Source organism: Aythya marila (genome assembly GCF_965140915.1).
Source record: "Aythya marila genome assembly, chromosome: 17".
In the NCBI taxonomy this organism is placed as follows: Eukaryota; Metazoa; Chordata; class Aves; order Anseriformes; family Anatidae; genus Aythya; species Aythya marila.
The window spans coordinates 14651212-14676544 of NC_139058.1; the positions used below are offsets into that span (position 1 = coordinate 14651212).

At 39.8% G+C, this 25333-nt stretch overlaps 1 protein-coding gene across 1 annotated transcript in view; it reads right to left on the minus strand.

Moving 5' to 3' along the window:
- TMEM132C (transmembrane protein 132C) overlaps positions 1–25333 on the minus strand; it is a 221109-nt gene that overhangs the window by 155740 nt on the left and 40036 nt on the right. The window contains exon 2 of the mRNA XM_082774163.1: positions 7626–8511. Coding sequence (XP_082630289.1) covers positions 7626–8511 — 886 coding nt within the window. The remainder of the gene's footprint in view (positions 1–7625; positions 8512–25333) is intronic.

Consider the following 25333-nt stretch of genomic DNA (forward strand, 5'->3'; position numbering starts at 1 on the left):
TTGCAAAGCTCTGATCCCGTGACTCGGACATGGTCAATCAGCAAATGACTTCCAAAGCAAGGAATAGAGACTGCCTTCTGACAACTAATTTATAGCTTATTCTCAGTGCTAAAGAGCACATTGCATTGCACACAAGTTTTCTTGTGCTTTTAAAGACAGTCAGGGAAAGAATATCTGTTATGTTTGTTTTTTCTTCCCTAAGCAGGTAGCTTCAATTTAAAATAATCAATTACTTTTTAAATTTTACCAAACCTGATTAACTGCTACCACAGACTCAAGTGAGCTTTGCTTGTTCTGGTGAAGAAGTTTGACCTTTTCTCCATCTGCTTAATGGACCCCTTCACCAAATTATTTTGGAGAATGAGCTGCTTGTTTGGTTGACCCAGCTGTCTCCAATATGACACTGATGTCCACCAAAAGTACCTCCTAAGGCTAATGAAATTAAACTAACTGTAGTGTGATATCATTCTCTTCAAATAGCATTAACACATTCTCTTGAAAAAAGATTTTTGATATCACAAGTGCTTATAGAAGTTATACTGTGAAATAATTACCCTTTTATGTCACTGTGATGTTGTCTAGTAAACAACAGAATTAGGAGAACTTCAATAGATTATGCTCCATTTCTTATAGAACAAGAAAATAAAAAATGATACTATGATTGCCCTGAATTATTACCCAGGTATTTACTTCAAAGAAACCTGAACAAAACATTTGCAAATTACTATTACCCTTATTTACAAAAAAACATAGTCTCCCAAGTCTAACAACTCTTATGTGCCTTATTGTTACTTGTTTTATGTAATCCGCAGATGCCCTACAGGGTCTAGAGGCTCCCTGTACTGAGTGAGGCACACAAAGCAAGGCCCAGCACCCTCCTTGAATTGTGTATAGTACATAGTACAAGCAAACAAACTAAAAAGGTTATGTAAACAGGAATAAAACATTATGCCCAAAGTCTTGAATAGAAATAGGAAGAAAATCCAGGTCTCTTGATTTATTAATTAGTGCACAACAATGACTAGACCACCATTTTTATTTATTTTTTTCATTAACCTGCTCCACTGTAGATCTGAAGCTGAATTGTTACTATTAATTTTACAGAAGGGAAAACAAAAAAACCTGCAAACTGCACACAGTAAGAATGAACATTTCACAAGGCTAAGCCTCTGGACAAAATATATAAAAACCTTCATCATAACTCAAGCAGTAATTTATAGTTCTGAACACTTTTGTAAACCAGAACTGGCCTAGCATCCAATTCTATGACTTCTACTTAATAACAACATGACTGGGAGAGCCCTTTGATAGGTTGGAAGACTGAGGAAGAGTTTCTCCAGTTTCTCTGAATGCCGATTAAAGGTTCATAACTTTAACCGTCTAGTTTTGACTTAAGTGACTGTTCTGAAAAAGACAAGGAAAAAATGTAAAGAATACTCCCAAAGATCTTAGCCAGAAAGTTTACATTTTGTTTATTCAAGATGAAAATAAGAATGGAGAAACTGTCAGATGAGAAGAACAAAGGCACTTTGCTAGCTAGAGTGCCCAAGACACGTTTTTCTCTATACAGGTCAAGAATTACCCAGTTAGTTTTATTGATACATCAGAATACAGAAGGCACAACCAAAGAGAAGCTTTAATGCACCATAAAAGGAAGTCTAGCATTCAGAGACTATATCTTACTTTTCATATTCCTGCAATAGCTAAATCTTTGTGTGGGTTTTTCAAGATGAGATTTTGTAAATTGAAAATGGAACATGAAATAATGATAAAACAGAAGGAAGTCTGAGGGCTTCTGTCTCCTCTCCTTTCAAGATATGGACTGAAATCCTTCTATGCTTAGATCTTTCCTAAATATTTAGGTGTTTTCACTATTAAGCTATATCAAGCTACACAGGAACTGAAAAATGTTTTGTTGTGACTCACATCTGAAGAAAACCAGAAAAGCGTCCCACCAAACCAATCTATACCTCTTTGCTATGCTCTGAATTGCATTAGTTTTAAAACATGAAGCAGTACACAAAAGCATGTTCCTCAAGAATTTGAGTTGGAAATCAACATTACATTTATTGTGGAAAATGGGTACCTGGAATAATATACATCACAAGTTATGTGCTAACACAAATCATAGAGTGAATTCATCTCTGGTTTTGGTCTCTTATGATCTGGTTAACATCAGCTTCAGTTAGTCAACACAATGCCATTTCAGGTAGCGATGCTACTACAATGATGCATTAAAAAATGCATTAAAAACTGATAAACAATTTTTACTGGTAAATCTCAGGTTATTAGAATGTTGTTTCATAATACAGTATGATTCAAGTGTCAATAGCAAATTTAAGAGTAACTACATGAAAACAATTACTTTTGTTTCCTTTACATACAGCGGGTATGGGCAGGGCCAAGCAGAGTTAGCTCCTCTGAGCAGTTTACTCCCTAGGGAGGTTCATATAGACCTATGTCTTCCATACAAAACAGGTGAAGTTGATGCTGGGAAAATAGTTGACCCTTCTTTTCCATTAGTAGTTTCTCCAAATGGTTGTTCATGCATCACAATCTGATCTTTGAATTCTTGAGATTCACAAGCAAGCAGCACACCGGTGTTATGACCATAACTGCTTTTCTAGCCACGGGCTTTCTGTAGTGCTGCTGGATGTGACCATCTTCTAGGTTTTAGCAGTACTCAATACCACCTAGCACAGCCTGCTGTCAATACTCATTAGGAACTGACAAATAAAGCTGCCTCCACTGATTGGTTTAATAGCTTTCCTCACTGCCCTTATCCCTTGTCCTTCTTTAAACCTGTAGATTGTCATTACTATGTATCCATTGTCTCGAGTTGATTTGTTTGCTGGACAAAAGTAATTCAGTAACACTGTGTACAACCTACCACCCTTCAGGCGAACAAGCTGCACTGCAAAAATCTAACAATAATCCTGATGGACAAAAAAAAAATATCACTATTACTGGTTTTTCATCCCTTTTCTCTAATCAGGACAGGTAACTTCATCCCCTTTCCCTTATCCTGCTCAATACTTGCAGTAAATCCAGTTACGTGGTAGTTCAGCACCTTCTGCTGTATGTTAAAGATTAGCCGCTGCCTAGCAGAGTAACAAAGCACTTCACAGTCCCACATCTTTTGTTTTGGCACTGCACCAGATCAAATGTGGTAGGTATATCATGCCATGGAAAAAATAGACAGAAAGATCCTTTAATGGTGTAGCAGTTGGAAAAGTATTTAGGTCTACAGAACAAAGTCAGCAATGCACATAGGCCAAACTTTTCAAAACTGCCTAATGCATTCAGCTCACTGGCTGCCCAGTACTACAAATAAAAATTGAGTGGCCAGATTCCCAGTTACCTTCAAATATCTTCAGATATATACACACATAGATATGTGTTACTTTCTCAAAGTTAATCTCTTGCAAATAGCTTGTGTTCAGTATGGTTATTATTTTTCCCTTATTTGCAGCCTGCTGTATGAGGACAGCTCACAGAAGCATTCAGGACCAGGGATAGGATTTTGCCTTCTAATCCTTACATACAGTATATACAAATGATGACTCAGATTAGAAAAGCTTGAATACACAGCAATTCATAAAGTGATAATCACTGCAGCTCTGCAGAAGCCAGTGGTGTTAATTTACAACAGCTCTGGGAAGCACACAGAGCGCTTAAGTGATCGGTATTTCAGGTATTGATAGTTCTTAATTTTTCTGTCCTGTGCTGATTTCTACAGGGAAGTTATAATGACACTGCCCTTTCTTCTGTTCATAATTTACCCAACTGCTAGAGGTAATAGGAATTTTCCTCACTGAGCAGTCAGACATAAGTGCAATTCCTCTCCTCTCTGGGGGCCAGAAGCCCCTCCCAACAGTAGAAATGCAGTGCAAGGAGACTTCAGGATACTTCCACCCATCTTTTACCAGTATTTTCCAATTCACTCTACTGTTAGTAATGTATAGCAAATGTGAATCCCCTTGCATCACAGGAAGCCAAAATATTTTAGGAACAGGACTGAAAGAGTTCTCATACTCCCGAGTGTGACATTGACCAACTCTTCACATTTTCTACTTTGCAGGTGTTTTCTATTTGCAAAGACTTACCAAAGTTCACCCAGCAAGACAAGAAGAGGGTTGTGTGAAGCACTTACATCCTATAACCTGTCAGCAATGTTTGAACCACTTTCACAATAGCTTGCACTGACTAGATGCAAGAGAGGAAGATCTGTTTATTCAGACAGTGTTCCTACTGTGTTAATGTACTACCATGCATAATTAGTTTCACTCCTTGTCATATTAGTCATTCTCCTTGACTTTACTGGTGTTCTTGGGCTGATAAGTTTATGGATACAATAAATAGGATTCTGAATTAAGCCACGGTTTAAGAACAGTTTCAATCCTGATGATTTGTGGATATGAGGTCATAGACCGCTCTACTTTACTTTTGCCAGAGAAGATTTGTAGCTATTATATTCCTAAAGCAATGATCACATGCTGTTTACTTCAGCATTGGATGTTGCAATACCTCAATGAATAATATACAAGAAGCAGAAAATAAACAAACCAACCCACTGTGCCTGGGGATAATGTGTGGCATGTTTTTCTTTAGGATGATTAAATGTGAATACATGTCACAGGATGTAGGGATTGCTCTGCTGGGAACCCATGAATATGAGAGCATATAGCCCTATATCTAACCATGCAAATGGCCATGGAGAAGGTTAAAGCAGCCCCTAGGCAGAACAAGCATATGCACTCACTGCTCCCTGGCTGTTGTGCTCAGTCAGCTCCTCCCTATAAGGTATAGGCACTGCATGGACTCCTGGGTCAAATTCCACACTTCCACATGGAGGAAGTTTCACTGAAGACAGATTTCCACCACAGAACCAGAAAGGTGAACTTAGTTTTGCCAACCAGCAGTCACCAAAAACACAGAAGAAAAACCTTAGCAGTGACAGAAGTATCCACATCATTAGCGCCTTGCAGGACAATGACACATGAGCTTCACTAGTGGGTACCAGCTGCCCCTTCCTATTACAGCATCAGGGAAGCTGTTAAAACAATTCCTATTTCCTTTACATGGGACTACTCTCTTGTACTTAAGGAATGCTTCTATTTGATGCCTTAACAACTGCATGGATCGGCATCTTCTGCAGATACAAGACTAACATGCCTGCAAGAGTAAGTTTCCAAAACTGATGACTTGCAGATAACAGACTCCACAATCAGTAAGATTGTAAAGTAGTTATGCTTATTCAGTACTGGGCAGCACGGGGGGTACTCCTGCCAAAGTCATGTGCACCTGATGCGGCAACTTGCCTTGGTTGTATGCAGTAAAGGGTTACATATGCATGAAGTTTCACAATACTCCTATACATGTTCGTAACCTGTCCCCACTTCGTATTAAAATTAGTTCCAAGGAGTCATTTCCATAAACTCCTCCCATTTGCACTTGCGCAGCGTATTCTGGTGGTGGTCGTTGGGGGTCGTGGGGATGAAGATTGATGACTCTTCCTCATCACCACTAGTTGACCTCTTGTCTTTGTGCAGACTCAGTTGCTCCTTGGCTCTTGTCCATCCACAGGACCAGTTTCTAGCAGTTTCTTAAGATAGGCTCACACTCTTATTAATATTACATACCTTGGTAAGGGGCCCAAGGCTTCTTGCTTTAGTTAATTTGAACAATGCACCATAGTTAGCAAAGACACTAAGTAGCATTCTAGTTTAATGCTGCCAGCGCTTTATCACTACTTGATAAGATTCTCCTAACTCCCTCTCTCACTGACAGCTGCTTGGAAATATTGCACATTGTCCTGAGATGTAGCACAGGGCTGACTTGCCTTCTAAGATCTGTGCTGTTTGGTGTGCTTACTCCTTTCCCCTCTCCACCCCTGATGGAAAGAAAGAATCACCACCTTCTTATTCCTGCTGGAAGCAAGCAGAACTCTTTTTAAAATTCTTGGTATTTTCATCCTCTTACCTTGGCCTGGTTCAAAATAATTTTAAGCAAAAATGCAAATCCCCTTTTCACCAAAAGGGCGTTTCAATGAGAGAACATGGCCTGAGATCTGCATTTGTGATTAACGCAGAACTATCAATGTTCCAATAAACATCAGACTGTTCACTTCAAATAAACCAGCTACCTGTTCTAAAAAACAAAACAAATCCATTTTGTCCATAACAGCAAGTCACACAGGCAGTTACTGATAGCCCACATTACTATTTCTATCTATTGCACTTCTCAGCATGCTAATGATACCCTTGCCTAGGCAGATTCATTTCAGAGCAAAGAAATACATCATCAAATTGCAGCAATCTTGTTTTTACCTTCAACTCTCTTTTCAGAAAGATAAAGACTGAAGCAGACCTTCAAAGGGTGAACACCCCTCTCCCATCCACCCAGCAAATATCCAGTTCATTGCTTTTGGATTTCTTCTTTCATCACAGCCATGCTTGTTATGTGGAATAGCATTCTGTTTCTACTATTTCATGGAAAAGGATTTTCAATAAAAGATAAGCACTGCAGTCAGAAAAGACTTCTGTAACGGAGATTTCACTCCATAAACAGGTGTCCAGGAGATTATCTCACCAGCTTAACCAAAGCTGCAAACATCAGAACGATTCTGGGATAACTGAAACCCCCCCTTTTTAAAATAAAAGCCTTTTATCTGCCAAGCAACACTTCCTGTTCTAAAGGCTATTCTCCTTGGTAGTTGTCAACTATGTATTAATCTAACTCATATAAGCCTTAGAAATGAATACTTTCATGTGCAGAATCTTTTGGGAAACTCTGATTCTCTGAGGCTTTAAAGAGCAATTGTTGCTTATCACCGTGGAGATTTCCCTTGAATTCAAAGCCGGGTAACCAGAAAAAAAGATATATCAAATATTTCAGCGATTAACAAGTTTTCCACTCTGTCATCCTCAAAGGATTTTCATCTCATTGGTAGTGAAACTGCTAAAGAAGAAAATGAAAGGAAGGTGGTCTGAACCAGTAAGGCATTTCTTATGTTCCCAGGTACTGTTTTGCGACTCCTGTCCAAAATAACAGCACTCAATTCTTGTGGTTCTTTACAAACCACGGCAATATCAAACACATTAGGTCTTATTTTAAAGGGTATACACATTGGCAAAGACAATTGCTGTTAACCACAAGTAGGTAGTTATAACCCCTTCCTGTAGAGTTCTCATAAAACCGCTGTGTGGGAGAGGCAAAGCACTGTCAGAGCACTTTGAGAAAAGCAGGTAATTGAAGTTTTGCTTTGTTTAAACTCTGCCTGTGCAATAAAAAGCAGATATTAAAAACCCTGTAAAGCAGAGAACTTCTCTGGTGCCTCACTGCCTGTCATTCTGCAGAAATAGCCCCACTAAGGCAGCGAATTGCCATATTTTGTGCTGTGCTGCCTAATGTCGGCACGCGTTAAATGGCATGGCATACATGTTAAAAAAACTCCTGCTGATGGAGGCTTTCAGTCCTCTTCAGTGTTCAAGCTAAATAATGGATTTCAATGACTAAGAACAATCTCCAGTGTGCATTAACTGCAAATTGGTTGCAATTCGCCTCCTGCCCCCAACATCTGTATGCTACCACATTAGAAACAGGAAAAAAACAACCTACCATACCTGAGTATGAACTGATCCACTGTAGAATTGGTGGCAATTGTCAAATAAATATTCACAACTTCTCCTTGTTTGACAGGCTTTGAGGGCAGCCAGACGACAATGTTACTGTCCAGCCGTAGCTCCGTTAGCTGAGAAGTTTCCTGGCCTTGATAAAGGCTGACTGATCCAATCCTCTGTAGGTGGGACATGGCTTCATCCAGGCCATCTTTTCCTGGCCGGATAGCATTTCCCTTCCGTACATCCTCAGCAGTACATTCTCCCTTCTCATCTCCTGGTTGGACAGTGTAGTAAAGCTCCACAGGGATCCCTTCAGAAAAATCAGATGGCTTCTTACGGCCTGTGACAACTGTGGGGGGGTTAAACCAGCTTGCCAGGAGTTCCAGCTCTGCCACACACAACCCCAAGTCCCCCTTCAGCCTGCAGCTGCCTCTGACCTCCTGTGTCTCTCGAAAGGCAAACACCCGCAGGCAGGGCAGCTGCTCCGTGGTGCTGTAGTCATCCCAGTCCCTGCCCACAACGTAGAACAGAACCTGAACTTTGGGTTTGCTCACATAAATTTTGTCGTTCATTATGAAGGCCTTGAGTTTCCAGTTATAAGTAAACTTGTTCGCAGATCCAAAGAAGTTGGAAGTTAACATTAGGTCCTGGGGCACAATTTGTTCAATAGAAAAAGGTCCATAGCTGGCATTTAACACCGGTGGCCTCTTGGCTTTGTATGGGAAGAATGATTCCACCCTGGACTGCAAACTGGAATTTCTCATGAAGTCTTGGTTGGACTCTTTGAGGAAGAAAGATGTCTCAGCACTGAAGATCCGATAGCTCACAGGTAGGTAAATAGGTGAAAAAAATCTCTGATTATTGTCCAAGACCCCTCGGCTCTCTGCCACTAATAAAAGAAAAGGTGATATGGGTTAGGTCAAGTCTGCTTCTGGATTCCAAGGTATGTTTATTACAAGTTTAGTGAAGCTACCTGATGAGCTAGTGATTATCATTTGGAGCAAAAATATGCACTGAAGTTAAAATGTTTACGTGTAGCTATTTTTATTTTTTTGCATTCCATACATACAAGAAAAAAGTGATGTAGACGTCAGTGCCACCTTGCATTTATTTAGCATAGTTTTGTCACGCACGCACATACACAGGTGATCATTTTCTCCAGCATTCAGACAGGCAAACTGCAACAGAGCACTTCACTCCTTTTTCCTGCCGTTACAGGTAATGTCCATGCAAGACTTAATCCTGTATTACACTTGCCCTTCAACTGGAGGTAACAGAACCTTGTGCTCACCTAACACAACAAAATCACATGGAGGAACTGGCTTCACTTCAGAAACTCACTAAATGCTTTGACTGTCACCTGGATGAGAAATAGGATACTTCTATTTGTGCAGTTACTTTTCACTCCTATGCAATGTCTCACCTCCCTAACAAAACTTCAAATATTGAAATTTGCTCACACCAATTCTCTTATGGACTGGCCATAAGCCTGAGTCAAAGCCTCACAAAACCAATTCATAAATAAACAGGGTGACTTGAACCACCAGTGCGGGTTACTTTCCCCACCTTTTCTGTCCATGCCATCCCTGCTTAAACCTCCTACCTACTTAGAAACTTCCCTGCTGTCTTTTCAATCTTTCTGTTCAGTTACACCACACATACAGCATTCAGCACATTGCTACTGTCCCCTGAACCCCAGCCCTGAAAAACCTGCTCATCACCACCCCTGTAAGGAACACTGCCTGGAGATCAAATTCAGCTTCTGTTCTACAGCCAAAGACAGAAATTGCTTTTCTAAGAACTGACACATCCCATTTCATTCTCTTCCTCTGTCAAGAAATCTTGTCCTTGTACTAGTACTTCTAGCACTACAACCTGCACCTCTATAATTTAATATTGACTGTAAGTCAGCTTCTAAAGTTAAACAGATACATACCACAGGCTAGGAATATTACAAGTGCTTTGTGTGTGTAGAGATAATACATAAAATACAATACACATAAAGCAAATTAGTATTTCTGTATATACTGGCCCAATTTACATTTAAGCTAAATATCAAATTCCTTTTGACTGAAATGTGTGCCTATTATGAAGATTAATTAACAACTTATATATTGGTGATAAATAGGTTGAAAGAAAAATTATTGCCTAGTTAGGATAAATAATAGAGGACAGCCTTAAAATACAATGCATGGATTACTTAATACTCACAAGCCCTCTTCCTAACCCATTCTGAAGAGATAACTATAGGTACAAAGGGTAATTGAATGAAGATGCATCTTGTGCTAGACTGTCTTTAGTACTTAAAAATAGACCTTGCCCTCAGACATATGTCCGTGTTCCAATGTCCTTGGGGAATCCATCAGCGTCAGGATTTAAGGTTATGTATTTGTTTACCACTTTAAAGAAATGCAACAGCAAAGACAACGCAAAATGCTCGGACCTGTCTGAAGCTTAGGAACACCTAAAGATCTCAAAAACCCTATACAGCTGACAAAACAGTCTGTCTTTCTCACAAGGGTTTGCAGTTTGAGGTTGTGTCATTCTCCCCCCAATAGATTCACTGTCTTTCTAGCATGTCTGGCTGCTAGCATGCTAATTATCCAGTCAAACTTAAATGTTTTCAAGTAATAAATAATCAATAACTATCATTACTCCAAATGGCTGCTGTTAACAGAGACAACTTCACTGCGATATTGTTGAGTATGCACATAGCCAGTGCACTGGCACTACTCGGTGCTGGGGAAGGGAATAGCTTTGGAAGGCAGGTGTTAGTCAGTTAAGTAAAAATGTAAGAAACAGGTGGAGAAGAGGGGAAAAAAAAAAAATCAGAGCTCTCAAAGGATGGCAGCCATAAATTTGAAATAAGGAATTAAGATGTGCTTGCTCATGTTTAATTCATGCACCACCACTGGATGGTAGAATTATTTCTCATAAATGAGGAGACTGCTATGACTGAACAAAATATATATATATATAAAAGGCAAAAAGACAAAAAAAAAAAAAAGAAAGCTAAGAGGCCTGCCCGTGAAAATACCAGTACACAGTGAATTACCAGCACAATACCCTGTCAAGCAAAGCCACATTTAAAATAGAACTTCAGCGTAGCACGCTGTTTCAATCCTGTAAATCTTGAGTCTATGGCATACATCTTAATTCTGTTGGAAAGGAATGTACAGGTGCCACTCCTGTCCAAAATAATGGCACTCATTTTTAAGTGCACCAACTTTCCTTTAGCTGAATCAGAATAGTGCTCTGTTAGGGTAACATCCCAAAGCCATATAATACTGAAATAAGGAATGTAAAGATATATTCAGACCATGGATCTTTCAAGAAACAGCAAAACCTAAACATTCCTTCTGGTCCAGAAACACAACAGGAACTTGGTTTACTGAAACAGTAGCAGTTTAGCTTCACTTTTCTCTAAATCCCTCCACTTACAGCAGAGCCTGCTGAGATAAAGCCAACTTTCTGAATTGCTGTGTAATGAGGTTATGTGACAGCTAATATTGTTCCTTAAAAAAAGTTGCTATACAAGAATTCAGTTTCTTCCTGATCAGTTTGGATATTGAATTTGACTCGACAAGGCATTAGAACTTTTTTTAGGTGTCCTTGTTTCTAAAGCCAATAGCCTTGTAATATCAGAAAGCAGCAAGCTCTAATTCAAGGAAACACATAAGCACTTCCTTGCCCATAAGCATTACTTGAGTGAAACACACGGGTGCATTTCACTGAAGCCCTGCTCCAGAACTGGCATCTTAGCCAGTGCTACTGAGGGAATACCTTTGGCTTCAACAGGTCTAAAAGAAACAGAAAAACTCAGCAGGCTGCAGAGACAAACAAACTCCTGATTTCAAAGGGCTGCTGATCAGTATCTATGCTAGAAACTTAACAGTTGTTTTGCTGCAATTCCCAGGACTTTTGCTGTACTACATACTCAGACTGATGGTGGTCTCACTTGTGCAGGCACTCCATTTATCCTGAATCAATCTCGTGGATGAGGTCTGTAGGACCTAGCTGAATATTAAGAAAAATAGCCATGCAACTTCCACTTCAATAAACTGAGCAACATCAGCAAAATCTATTTGGTCAGAATGACAGCAAAAAAAAAAAGTTTTGCTTCTTTATTGTAGTCTAAAGATTTCCACCCACTCTACATAATGGAGAGCTATAATTCTATAGTGACGGCTGTACTTTAGACAATCTATTTAAATGCTTTGAGCCTTTTACTGATGAAGCTGGTAGTTAAAAATGTCCACTTTATTTTAGAATCCCAGACATGTGTATCAGCAACTAAAGGCCATCATTTCAGGGATTTGTTTTATACTCATCTCTACCCTGTAACCTGCATGTCCTGGTACAATTACCGAGATCTCCAAGGAACATTTTTGTATGTTTAATCAGCTCTGCCACAAAAGTGTTTTTGTTTGTTTGTTTTTAATTTAATCAGAAAACCTATTTAACAAGATGCCAAAGTTTTTTTGTGTTTCATATCACAACTTACTTTAGACAAAGTAATCCTATACTTCATGATTACTTATTTAAAAAATAAATAGAGCAGCTCTTAAAGAAGCCATGCCTATCAGCGGTTTCAGATGTTTGAGAATACATCTCAATTTTGAACTTTTTTCTCCTCAACCACCCAAGCACATTTTGAGGAGTTTGTGTTAAAGCAAGGTCTAAACAGAAGTGTTGTACCACTATGGAAGTACCAGCTGTGGGAGCAGTATTTCACTGCAGGTTCAGCTGCTAATGTGGGCACAGTTGCATCAGCAAAATGGAACTGGGTTTCTGCACAGGAATACGAAGTACATTTATAAAAATCTAACTTATTTACATCAGGGAAGTCGCATTTACCCAAACAGATTAGCTAAAGGGTGTAAATATATCCTGAAAAGCCATGGGTGCTTCATCTGAAAGCCCTGATCATCAGAGAACGATGCTTGTTGACCTTCCATATTAGGTCCAAATAAGTAGAACTTATATGTCATTACAAACCAAAATGTAAATCAAGAATATGGAAAAGGGTAAGAACAGAATTGCAGAAATACTATTTCTGTACTGCAGACCAGCTCTAACTACAGCACAAATAGGCAGCAAGTGCTTTACCTTTCTGTATTAAATAAGAGCCACAAATTGTTCAGAGGTGAAGTCAAGCATTGAAAAGACTGAGAACCAGCAAACAAAACTACCACTAGCCAAGAACAAAAGTTAAGGCTTACAAGTAATTACTTCTTTGTAACAGCCTAGTGACTTTCTAATCCTTCTGGCTTCACATGCTTGTGCAGCACTTCACCTGAACCCAAACCGGCATCTGTTGAACACATCATTGGCTCCAGCATCACAGGCCAGCTCAAATTCCTGTTACCTAACAAGTCCATTTATTTTTTTTCTGATCTGCATTATTTTTTCTTGGATTTCACTAGAAGAATTTTCTTTGGGGGAATTTCACATGGAGCAGGAGCCCTGGTGCTGGATTCACTGGAACAGTCATAAAGGTTTAATATATTTAAGCCAACCTTTTATGAGGTTGGTTTGAAACAACTTTCCTTTGGATTGTGAATTAAGGGTTTCATTCATGGGTGGGAGATTACTGCCCAACGGCCAGGCATCTCTGCTGACTGATGTTTGATAAGCCACCAAGCCTTCAAGGAAACCATCTGCATGTCCCTCCAGACAGAAGGCTCCTAGCCAGAGAAAGCCAGTGAGAACAGAAGACATCTGCCTGTGCAAAAGAGGACTAATGTGAGAATCTTTCTTTGTACCTTGCATAGCCCTCATAAAGGCACGTTTGCAAATACTCATTCCAGGAAACAAACCATGTGAGAACTGGTAGACAAATTTCAATCTCTGTTCCATTACCACATCACCATGGCTGAAGCTTCCACCAAGAAGTCTGTAACTTCCAGGCCAGGATCTTCTTCCTTTTTATAACCGCTTTACCCAGCGACTTGTCCCTCCATTCCTAAACATAGCTGTAACTGAATGCTGCACTGTACTGATTTTTTTTTTCCCCAACAAATACATGCAACTAGATTTTCAACAAAGATAGACATTGTTTATTTACAGCACCATCGCAAATCCTGCAAACTTTTTAAAGAACTATCCCTCCTCCTTACATAGATTCCCATTCCTGTGTTACCCCTACATCCAGGAATGCTAGACATGCTCTAAGCATATTATACCAACCATCCTCCCACAGAAATCCCCATCCTTGAATTCTCTTCCATGACTCTTTCCACTAGTCCAAACCTGTCCCGCTGTTGCACAGACAATCACATGCTCCAACTCAGCAAATGCAAACAGAGTAGGGAAAGAATAAAAGTAGAAAAGATACACTTAAATCATTACAGATGTTTTATTCACAACAAAACATCAACAGCTATGTTTTCTTGTCCATTTTCCCTTATTTTTTCATACTGACAGCACATTTAGTAAATTCAAAGTGTACAAAAATATTGTAGCAAGTATTTTTCTTAGAACTGCAGCTCAGCAAATACAGCAAGAAATAAATGCCTATGAATATTCATTTAGATTTCAGAATTACCTCTTAGCTCTCTTTCCTTACCATCTGGAAAAGGATATCTTCCTATTACAGAGGTCAGCTGGAACTTAAAAACATCAAACAAGCTCAAATTAAAAATATGAAGTATTTTTAACTGTGAGGTTGATTAACCATTGCATAAATTACAGGCAGCAGTAAGGGTTTGTCCATTTCTTCATATGGAGACTGGATTCATTTCTGAAATATATTTTATTTTTACTGCAATTTAATGTTTAAGTACAGCTATAACTAGAGCATAATACTCCGGTCTGGCTTAAGGTCTACAGATCTATGACCATTCAAAAAAATCAGTTGAAAAACTGAGATGACAAGGTAACCGCAGAAACCATGTTTTCTATTTTTCATGCTTGCCCATCAAATATGCTTTCTCATCCAGTGAGAGAACAGAGACTCTTTGAATAATTGCACATAGGCAATGTCAAGTGTCAAATGCTTACAGTGAATGCTTGAGACCAATTTGTGAAGTTAAAAATAAACTGGAAACAAATCTGTCAAAGAAATCCATATAGTGAACATGTTTGTGAACATGTTTGAGGGAAATTAGTCTATTCCCAATTATTCTTTGAGCACCCAAAGAGGGCAATTCTGTCAAGTAAATGATTGTTAACTATTTTCTCAGAATTTTAGGATCCAGGTTTCATTAAACTGAGACCCAATGTTGAAGGATAAGTATACAACTGAGTGTTTTGTTGATGAACTTGGACTGGCATATTCCCTGTTCCCATCTATGTGAACAGACACCCTCGGTAACCACCCAGATATATTTTAACCCAGGTGTAGATGGAACCTTATCTAGCCTAGACCACAGAGTTTAATTATGCTGCCAGATAAAGACTGTCAGGAGATGATTTAACCAGTTATTTTGAACAAATGTCCTATTTGATTTCAAGGAGACAGAATACCAGATTTCACTGTTTATTGTTAAATGAAAACTGCAATAATATTCCATTACATAGGCTTCTCCCACATACTGAGATTCATTAAGGACATGCTTTATCTCATGTATCCTGCAGCAGGCAAAACCTTCAGTAAATCTCAACAGACATTTGTGGACTTAGTACAAATAGACACATTTTGCCTGTATTTCTGTAGCAGAAACAGAACAGTCATTTCAAAACCATTAGGGAACATCACAAGATTACCTAAAATAATGCATAAACAAAGATACAACAGAACTTCTGTGCTTTTCTAACATACTAAAAGAAAAGGGTCTGCCAGTGAAACTAAGTGAGAAAAAATCAAGGTAGATAGAAGAGATCCTTTCATACATGGTGTGATTAGATGATGGAACTCATTGCAAGGGAGGAAGGTATAGAGGCCAAGAACACACCAATAATTTAATTAAGGATTTGAATATTTCAAAAGATACGCAGACCATATAGAGTAATGACATTAAGTACAAGTAAAATTATTTGTTTCAGTATTTATCTATTAGAAACCAGGATTAGACCTGTGCAATATAAAGCGTTATCCGACATCTGCTAGGTTGCTCCATTTTCCTTACGATTACTGAGGCTGCAGGCACATATGTACAAACCACAAATACTGTTTTCTGATGCACAGCCTCTTCACAAACAGGAAAAAATTCTTTAAACTCCAATTTAGAAACACAAAATGAAAACATTCGAGAACTGCACATTAGAAATGCACTTCCAGTCTTTTAATAACAGTCTGAAAGCTCCAATTTTTGTTGCTCACCATTCTATACATCACCCCCCTAACTTATTGCACTGGAAAACCTTCTCAATCAACCTCAGTTCATATAACTGAGACATGTTAGTCAAAGACAGTCTGACATTCAGGACTGAGATCTATAAACTGTTTTCTCAGACTAGTTGATAACCTTAAAAGTCTGTAAAACAACAGTGTATATGCAAAGGTCAGTGAAGGTTTCAGAAATAACTCTTACTGCCAGCACTGACATTACTGAATGTCTGTACTGCCGCAGCCATCTGATGTATTGAAGCCAGTTTACTGTTTAAAAACAAAGATATATATCTGGAACTCAAATTTCTGCTAATGACAGCTTTTGTTGAGAGATAATTTTCTAAAAACTTCCATACAGACACCATTCAAATGCCCAGGCTTTCCTCCCCTTGCCAGTAACTGCAAATGTCAGTACCCTGAGAGCAACATACAGTAGGTAAAATGTCATATGATGGCCTTTCGTTCCAACACTGTTTGTCTCATTGCGGTAAACTCCATGGATTCTGCATTCATTTATTGTGTCAGCACTACAAATCCAAAGCAAATAACACTTAAGCTGATTTTGTTTGATAGCTGTATAGAAAGGGAGAAGGATTTCATACACCTAAGTTTGCTCCCAGCTCTCTTGAAAACATGTGGTAGCCATAGGGCATGACTCTAGACAGTTTCTTTAGTGATAGCTTCTCTTCTTTAATAGAAAAGTTTGACTAATTTGTAATTAAATACAACATTGAGCTCATCTAAGAAAGACTAGGTAAAGCACTGACTTCTTTTTTTTGTTTAAACAGGAAAAATGACTCAGGGGAAGCCACCCCCTGAGTCAGTGGGGAATAAGTAGACAGTATCACCAGGTTTTTCTGATTTAGCCAGTAACTTCTCAGAGATCTGGATTCTTGTTTTTCCATTAGACCTCTGCCAAAGAGGTCTAATTTTTACAGGCATACAATTGTGAAAGACAGGTCTCAGCAAATTGTCTCCAATTTAGTCCAAGAACATAGCACACAATCTCCCATTAAATTTCAAAACCTTGGCCAGAATATTAATGTAACTGATGACTGTGATATCTCAGTAAAAAAAAAAAATAAAAATTACTGAAGTGTTTCAAAAATAAGGACACGCAAATCACAAACATTGAACAAATAGTTCTGGCCTTGGCAACATGTCAATCTCTTGTCCTACGTCTCTGTCTCTCATTTAACAGCACTGTGCTTTCCTCTGCTGTATAAGTCTTTGTTAGATGCTGATAGGCATCACTCCTCTGTTTAGACACTAGATTGCTTTACACAGGCTCCTTGTTTAAGTAGAGATTAGGGTCCTAGATTCTGAATGGTGCAATTTGCTCAGCACTCTCCACTGCCACAAAAATCAACAAGAACTGAGAGTACAAAGCTCAGCATGAGTAGTGTGCAGATCTATGCTGGACAGAGCTGGCAGCAACACAGGTATAGAGAGAGGACACAGAGGATTCAATAAATGAATTACAATGCTTCCCCCCGATCTTTCAGTAGGGAAGAGGGAAAATTTTTCTTGTTAAATAGGTACATTCTGAGAAGCTAAATAGCAATAAAGCCGGAGACAAACAAAAGGACTCTATATTACATTAGTGCCAAAAGGCCCACACCATCTCTATTGCTGTATTACACAAATATAAGGGATTGTTACTCCAAGAGCTAGGCACAATCAGACAATTAATAATTCTAAGGTTGAACATGGGAAAAAAAGGACTTATCAGATATGGACTAGGCTTTCTCTAGGTTTAATATACTTTTAGCATACCTCATGACACATTCATAACTGACATCTTGTATTTCAGTGGCTGTATTCTCAGGGTCCTGGATTCCATGATGAAACCAACCCCTTCCAGATTTGTCATCCTATTTGGCATCTACAAATATCTATGCAAATTTAATATAAAATAATTAATTTATAACATACCACAGAAGTACTAATTTTGATTAAATGTTGCAGAATTTCACTCATAGGATAGTTTCTCCACTGGCATAATCAATAAATCTGTTAAAGCCAGAAAAGTGGTATGCTACAGTAGCTAGAAACTCAACCCCAAGAGGTTACTTTTCTAGTTGTTTACTGAAAGAAAAAAAAATATTTGTAAGAGAACTTCATTTGAGAGTAAAAGACAACACTTATCCCTGTTCACTCTCCTCCTATACAGATAAATTTGGAACAGCACCAGACAACGCGTGCACATTTACAACACCTGCTTGTAGTGCTGTGCCTTAGCACGTCAGAATATCCTACTATCCCAGCTACAGCTCCACTAATCATCTCTATTTCAGAGTGCCACAAGGATCTATGAGGCAATTGAGAAATGAGGCTGGGGGGTGGGGTCAGCCTTGCCCATTCAAAAAAATGAACTCAGTGTCACCTTTAACCTCCAAGCAATTCTTTGTCCCCAAGCACAAAGAAAGCCCACCACACCAACAGCAACAGGACAGAAACCAAGTGGAAATCTATCTGGTTAAATACCGTCTTTCCGAGTAATTATTTAAAAGGGATTGCTAAAGTACTTGTGTTACTGTGGTCATTGCACCTCCAAGAGCTGCTTTTAAGGTGATATCATCTACAAGAGGTGACACTTTTGCAGTAGCCTTCAAACTTGCATAGCCTTCTCTCTCCATTTGAAAAGGCCCCACATCAGAAGAGAAAGCACAAAGAGGACAGGGAGGAATCCCTCCTAAAAACTGCCCTAAACCCGAGGAAAACAGTGTGTGCAAGGCAGCACTAGAAATAGCTCTGGGTACCGCCTGGTTTGCAGTACTGTTTCAGAGACATCCTAAAGCACCCTGTGGCACCTAAACTGGCAATATCCTTCAGCACCACTGTGTCAGGTGGTAGTGATACTGCTAAGTAAAGCATTTTTATTGAAATCCAGGCTTATCTAGTAGCCTGCAGACTGGATCCAGTCCAATGGCTGCTTCTAAACAACTGACCACCTTTCCTCCAGAGAAGACTGTGAAGAGCTACACCAGCAGCAGCAATGGTACAATCCCATTTTCCCATTTGGTGTCTGCTCTCATCCACATGGAGAAAACTAGCTGCTGCTAATGCATCAAAAACCAGCAGATAATGGGATGAGCAGCCCCTCCCCAAAAACACAGATTGTGTTTTTTCTCATGTATCCCATCCTGACTCACAAAAGCCGGCAGCATCCCAGCTCTCCACAGCAGCCACTGGATGATCTGTTTGGTGAATGTCAGTGCTGCTGGGCAGAAGTAGGAGGGAAGAGAGTCCCTAAAGTCCCAGTCCCCACAGCAGAGGAACTTTGGCCATTCTGTAAACTGCTGTCTCCCGCTTACCTGCGATGGTGAGTGGATGAAGAAATGACAGGAAGAACAAAGCATTATGGTGGTTGTGGTGTTAGTATTGGGCATAGGAAAGTCAAAATGACAAGTTTACGAATGAGATTCAGAAGAAGGAATCCTGAGGGACAGAAGTAAACCTCACAGAATGATAAATGATGGTGAGGAAATGCAGAAAGAATTAGGCACACATGCCCTTAATTATGTTTTCATTGTTTAAGGTGGAAAGGATGATTTAGAATTTCTTCTCTAAAGTCTATTTTATTTGCTCTAATTGTCTTGCTATTACCTGTCTAGAAAGGGTCAAACCACAACACACCATCTGTGCAATACCTGAGAAAAGTGTCTGGGAGAGGACATCTGGCAATTCCACTTTTGGAACTAGGATACAAAAACCAACGAGGCCAAATTCTTTGATACAAACTTTGTCTTGAAAGGAATAAATTCACAAGCCAAAAAAAACATGACATGCTTAAGATGAAAATACATTACAAGAACCCAGATCCAGCATACAAAATAGGGCAATAGTCTGGTGGTGAGAGTTCAACAAGGAATGATGCAGAGTGCATTCAAGAAAGAGGCAAAGATGGCCTGCACACCTCCAAAGGTGCAACAGAACACGTCTATTTTATAGGGCTGCTTAAAACATGATTATTTCCTAAGATTCCTATGCTGCTGTTGCTTCTCTAGCGTCCTTAAAGTCATTGGCAAAGACAAATGATCATGATGGATGTGAGTTTGCTATGCTGAGTGCCACAAAATTACACAGAGCAAATGACACTTGCACTGTCTTTTTAAGAGGTTGAATGTATCATACTAAAGTGCTGCTGCTCAAGAATTGGCAAGACCTCCCTGGAAATCAATGAAATAGAGCCTTGTTATACATTTTGCGAGCAGTATTTTTGTCCTCTCCTAATATAACTTCCAAAACTACCTCCTCCCTCATGTCCCTGCCACAGATCTCTAATTCACACAGCTTAAAGTACAAGTGCCTCCTACATTTTTTCCCCAACAGGCGCAGTCCTTAAAGATAAAATTAATTTTTTCTTTCTTTGAAAAGCATCTTCATTCAGCCTGGCTCCCAAGGGGAATTAATGAGTGATCACTGAACATGTTTACACAAGATCTCAGGATTTATGCTATTAAACATTAGGAGTGTTTTAATCTGCCCCTTAAGGTCCAGAGAAGCTGATGTGGTTAGCTAAAGATGTCTCAATACAACTAACGCTGTCCACTCTCACTGCTGGCAGCATCGGCTGCACCCACTCACTGTCTGCTTTGCAAGCATGCAGCATGCAACCCCATCAGCTTGGGTGACAAAGGAACTTGCAGCAGAGGAAGGCATTACAGCTGAAAAAAAAGCAACTGATTTAATAACAAGTGGTAAGGGTTGTGTTAGTGAGACACTGCAAGACCAAGGCACACTCAAAGCCCGAGAGGCTGTAAAAGCCTGGCTTTGAGCACGGCTTTCACCCCCTGCTATAGCTGACCACAGGCCCCCGCACAGGGCTGTCCCCACTGCTCAGCAGCACTGCCTTGCTGTGCTAACGTGACAGGTAAGGAGCCTCTTGCACTCCTATGGTAACACACAGACAAGCCTGCCACATGCCTCGTATACCCATGTGTACTTTCTCATTGATCTATATTAGGCACCAACTGCTCATTCCTAGGCAGCGTTCTCCAAGAAGCCTCTACCTTATGAATTTTCTTACAGTCAGTGATAAAAAAGTGGTTCAGAGGTAAAACTAAACCTAGCAGACTCCAAACCAACAGCTTGACCTACGCTATCTGACAAAAGGCTCCTTTTGAGGTTGAAAAATCTTTTCACTAGTTCTAGTTTACAAAAAAGCAGTAAGATTTATGTAGCAAAAAGAGCACATTATGGTGAAATAAATACTTGTGTGCACACATACAAATACGTATTTGCATATATACACTAATAACTGCAATTCATTTCTCTGTGATAAACTGTAACTGCAAGTCTTGACCTCTCAGACTGACTTGTCCTGTCATGTCTGAGGAAGGAAAAAGCCAGATACCTTCTCCCTATTGCAACTTTACTGAAGCCAAATGTCTTGCATCAAAAGAGACTGTGGGCTAGCACAGCTATTGAGATCAAGACAATACAATTTCAGCAATGATTAAAGATGCCTGTGGCTTCTGGGCAGGCAGGAAAAAAGAAAAGCCTTTATGTAGGAAGAGGGGTTAGATAAAATCCACTGCTGACTTCACATTTTCAATTTTGTCTCCTTCATTGCTTAACAAAACAATAGTTTAATTAAGAGCAAAAGGTAACTCTGTTAAGCATACTACCATACACTAGTCAAACATTGAGCAGTTTACAAAGCCTATCTTGCAGCTCCTTTTGACTCCATGTTTCCCCAGGTAAAGCTAGCCAGCTAAAGCTAAGTGCCACAAGAGTCAGTGTGTTGCACAAGTTGAAAACTCTAAAGTTTAATGGGAATCATCTTTCTTTTCAATAAAGGCATATAAAGAAAATGCCACCCTAAAGCCCCAGAGTACTGTCTTAACACTCATCAGCTGTTGGGCTTCTGGACCGCTGTGTATATACATATATATACACAAGTCTATTTAAAACTGTCTGAATACAGGTTTGCTAAAGCTGTTTAGCCACATATACACTCCATTCATGTTGGCTGTAATAAACATCACATGCTGTAACCCAAGCAGGCAACTGTGCTAGCTTGCTGGAGATCCTCATTCAAAACAGAAGTAAACAAGGGTAGTTTCAGAGATGCCGTAAATACTGAGCTGCTCACTGTGAAATCTTACGTATGGTACTCACTCTCCATGGAAAAAAAAAAAAAGCCTGCAAGAGGCAGGAGGGGAGCTTGTTTATATCAGGCTCCTCAGAGCTAATAACTTACAAGTTTTACTTTAGAGGCAATAGCATGCATTTGGTTTAGAAGACAGACATGAGCATCTTGCAGCCTTGATATGTTTCAAATGAGGAAAAAAAATAGACAATGTAAAACTCCAGCCCTGTGAGCTGTATGGTAAATTTAAGAACAAGTCTCTTCTTGGAATAAACTTTAAGGGAAGATCTACAATATGGAGTAATCTTCAAAGGCCAGTCAGGTTTCCAGTCTGACAACCCTGCCAAATGTTCCTCTAATCCTTTATTTACCAGTAAATCTGCCACTCTGTTCAGCAGGCTTTTACTGGTATTGGGTTTCAGCTTGAAACCCCAAAGCTGTAAGCATATGCTGTGTAGCCCTAATGAGAAACTCAATCTATTAACGGGCAGACCTTCTCCACAGGACCAGGTCTTGGCAACATGAGTCAGTTCCTGAACTTTCACCTCCCACTTGGCAGTGGACCAGACTAACTCCCTATCTCTCAGCTGGCTTACATTATCAGCTCATTATTAACATACAGCATAGCCAGATCTCTTTTACATGCACCCAGCAAACAGGAAACTACACAAGGGGAGGGCTCCTCATTTTTGTCCGACTCTGGAGCTCATAAAAATGACTAATTAGAACCAGCTATAGTGGAGGCACAACGCAGATTTGCTTGCATGTTCTCTGCCTGTGCACCTTAGTCCTGACTTGGGCTACATAATAAGAAATGCTAGAGAAGTGTGTGGCTGTCTGTAATGTTACAAATGAGGTCTCAACTCAATCTGAATTTTGTAATATTTATAAAACAAATATTTCTAAAAGGTATGGAAGGCAAGTAAACAGCGCTGGGTGTGCGGGGAGTCTACGCTCCACCAACACGCACACACGAACATCAAACATTCTAAATATATAGAACATCGCTTTTACATACTAAACCCAAGTACGCCTATACATACTAAACCCAAGTATGCCTATACATACATGCAATCAGGAAAGGTAACAAACAATCCTTTAAGTTCCATGACTCAATAGTCTCCATTTTCCATTCCTTTTGAACAATATGTCTCGCTTTAAGTTGTCAAGCAACTCGGTCTTCAGGCCTTATGTATCCCGTTCTTCCCGGATCAAAGAAAAGCACATCCATCTCCTTTTCAAGGCCAATAGGGCCTGGGTCAAAAGGCACGTTTAGGTCAACAGGGGGCGTAACAGCAAAAGCCTTCGATGGTTCTGGCAGCAGAGGGGCTGATGGCATAGCAGTCGGATCAGTAAAGGAGCCCGCAGCTCCCTCACTGTCTGGCAAACCACACGTTTCTGACTGTGGTCCCACACGGCTCTTTAAGGCCTCAGAGATTGCTCGCCAGGTGCCGAGCAATCCCACTGCAACCTTGTCGTTTTTAGTTGCAGAGTCACACACCTTGACCTCAGTTTGGTCCCATATTTCAGACTCATAAACTGTCCAATTGTTAAGGAGGAGAATAAGCTGTAAGGTTACCAGGACAGTCTTTGTTCCTAAGGACGTATGATTCCCCATAATGCACAACTGCTTACCAGCGAGAGGCAGTTGTTTGCGCGGGTCCGCTTCTCTCAGCTTGAGCTTCTTCCCAGCTCCGGTGCGCCCGTTTCCAGCGACTTTCTGTACGAGCTTCTCTGAGCGGTTTGCTGAGTTTGGCCGAACCCATCTTCATGAGGCGATCAATGTGCCTGTTCCCGTCCTGGTCTCCATTCTGCTAGCCTGTTCCTTTTCATTCCTTTTTCTGCTTCTTTATTGATGACATAACTTCATCACATCGTGTTGCCTATTTTTATTATCTTGAGGAAAGGCTCCCCTCTTACACCCTTCTCCCCACATCAGTCCTTGTCGGAAACAACTTTTCATTGGTCAAACAACTTTGCAAATAACAGCAACGGCAAATACCCAGAAACTTCCATGCCTTAACGGCTGGAGAACAAGCAACCTGAGACTGCATGGAGTCTCCTGAATCACCCTTCTTTGTTCCCTCTAAACTCTTTTACATTCCTGATGCCTCATCGTTAAGAGTCTGGTGTTATCATCAACCACAGGGCTTTCTGATCCCCATGGCCACACTCCCAAATCTCCCCCTTCTTTATTAATATCAACCATTTTCTCGACATGAATTACCACTCCATATATAACAACTAGTATCTAAAAGGATTAGTTTCATCTCCTTGATCAGATTTTTTTTTCTTTAAACAGAAAAATATCTCCTAATTTTCCTTCAGCTTGTACGTTTGACTCTCTGTAAGTAGCAACAAGTCACAACAGATTTATGAAATACTAGTAGCATTTGTTTATGTAAACTGTTTTCTAATAGCATCTGTCAAGTTGTTAATATGGCAGCAGAAAGCCCCCTAACTACAATATTAGTATTATAGGTTGGGCAGGAATCCATATCATGATATACTCAAGTAGGTAGCTTCTTGGACATACTTAATTCTTGTAACCAGCAAATAACAGCATGAACAATGTTCCCTCGTTAAACCTCCTCCTGTACTATATTTTCTTTTCATTTCCTTCCAGCCACAGCACTATCACCGATTCAAAGAGCTTCTACTGAACCATAACAAACCTCATAACAAAAAAACACTCAAGAACTGAAGAAAAACATCCCTTTGGCTTTTTAAACTTCTGCAGCTTGCAGTAACGCTGCCTGCTGAAACAACCCTTTAAAAGATAAGCATGCTCTAATGGTCAAAGCAATAAGCCGTAAATCGGCACACCTGGATTTTATTCCTGTCTTTAGATCATTCACTAGGACACTAAACACTGATTGTTTTCAATCTCATTTATGTAGTAGCTGCTTGCAGTCAGGATCTTGCTCTTCACATGAAGCAGGATGAAACTCACCGTGACTGACATGTAGACTGCTAACCCGAGGCAATATCCTTCCTAGCCATACTTCTATTGTTGCTTTCAGTATTCTGGGGAAGAGAGACAAGAAAAATAAACAGGACTACTACCTTTTCAGTCCTTCAGAGGATATACTTGGAGGCAACCTTCACAACAGCTTTTCCAACTGAAAATGTACTCTCAGCAGTAAATCATAAGTGAACATTTCATTCAGTTGATCTTTACTTCTGAGTCCCCACAAATCCCACCTTTTACATACAAATTCCTATTCCCACCTCCCAAAATTCCCTCATCTACTATAAGAGCATCCTGAAATACTTGGTGGCTGGGGGAAGCAACTGAAAACAATTGAACAACACCAAAATTAAACCAGCATGTTTCCACAG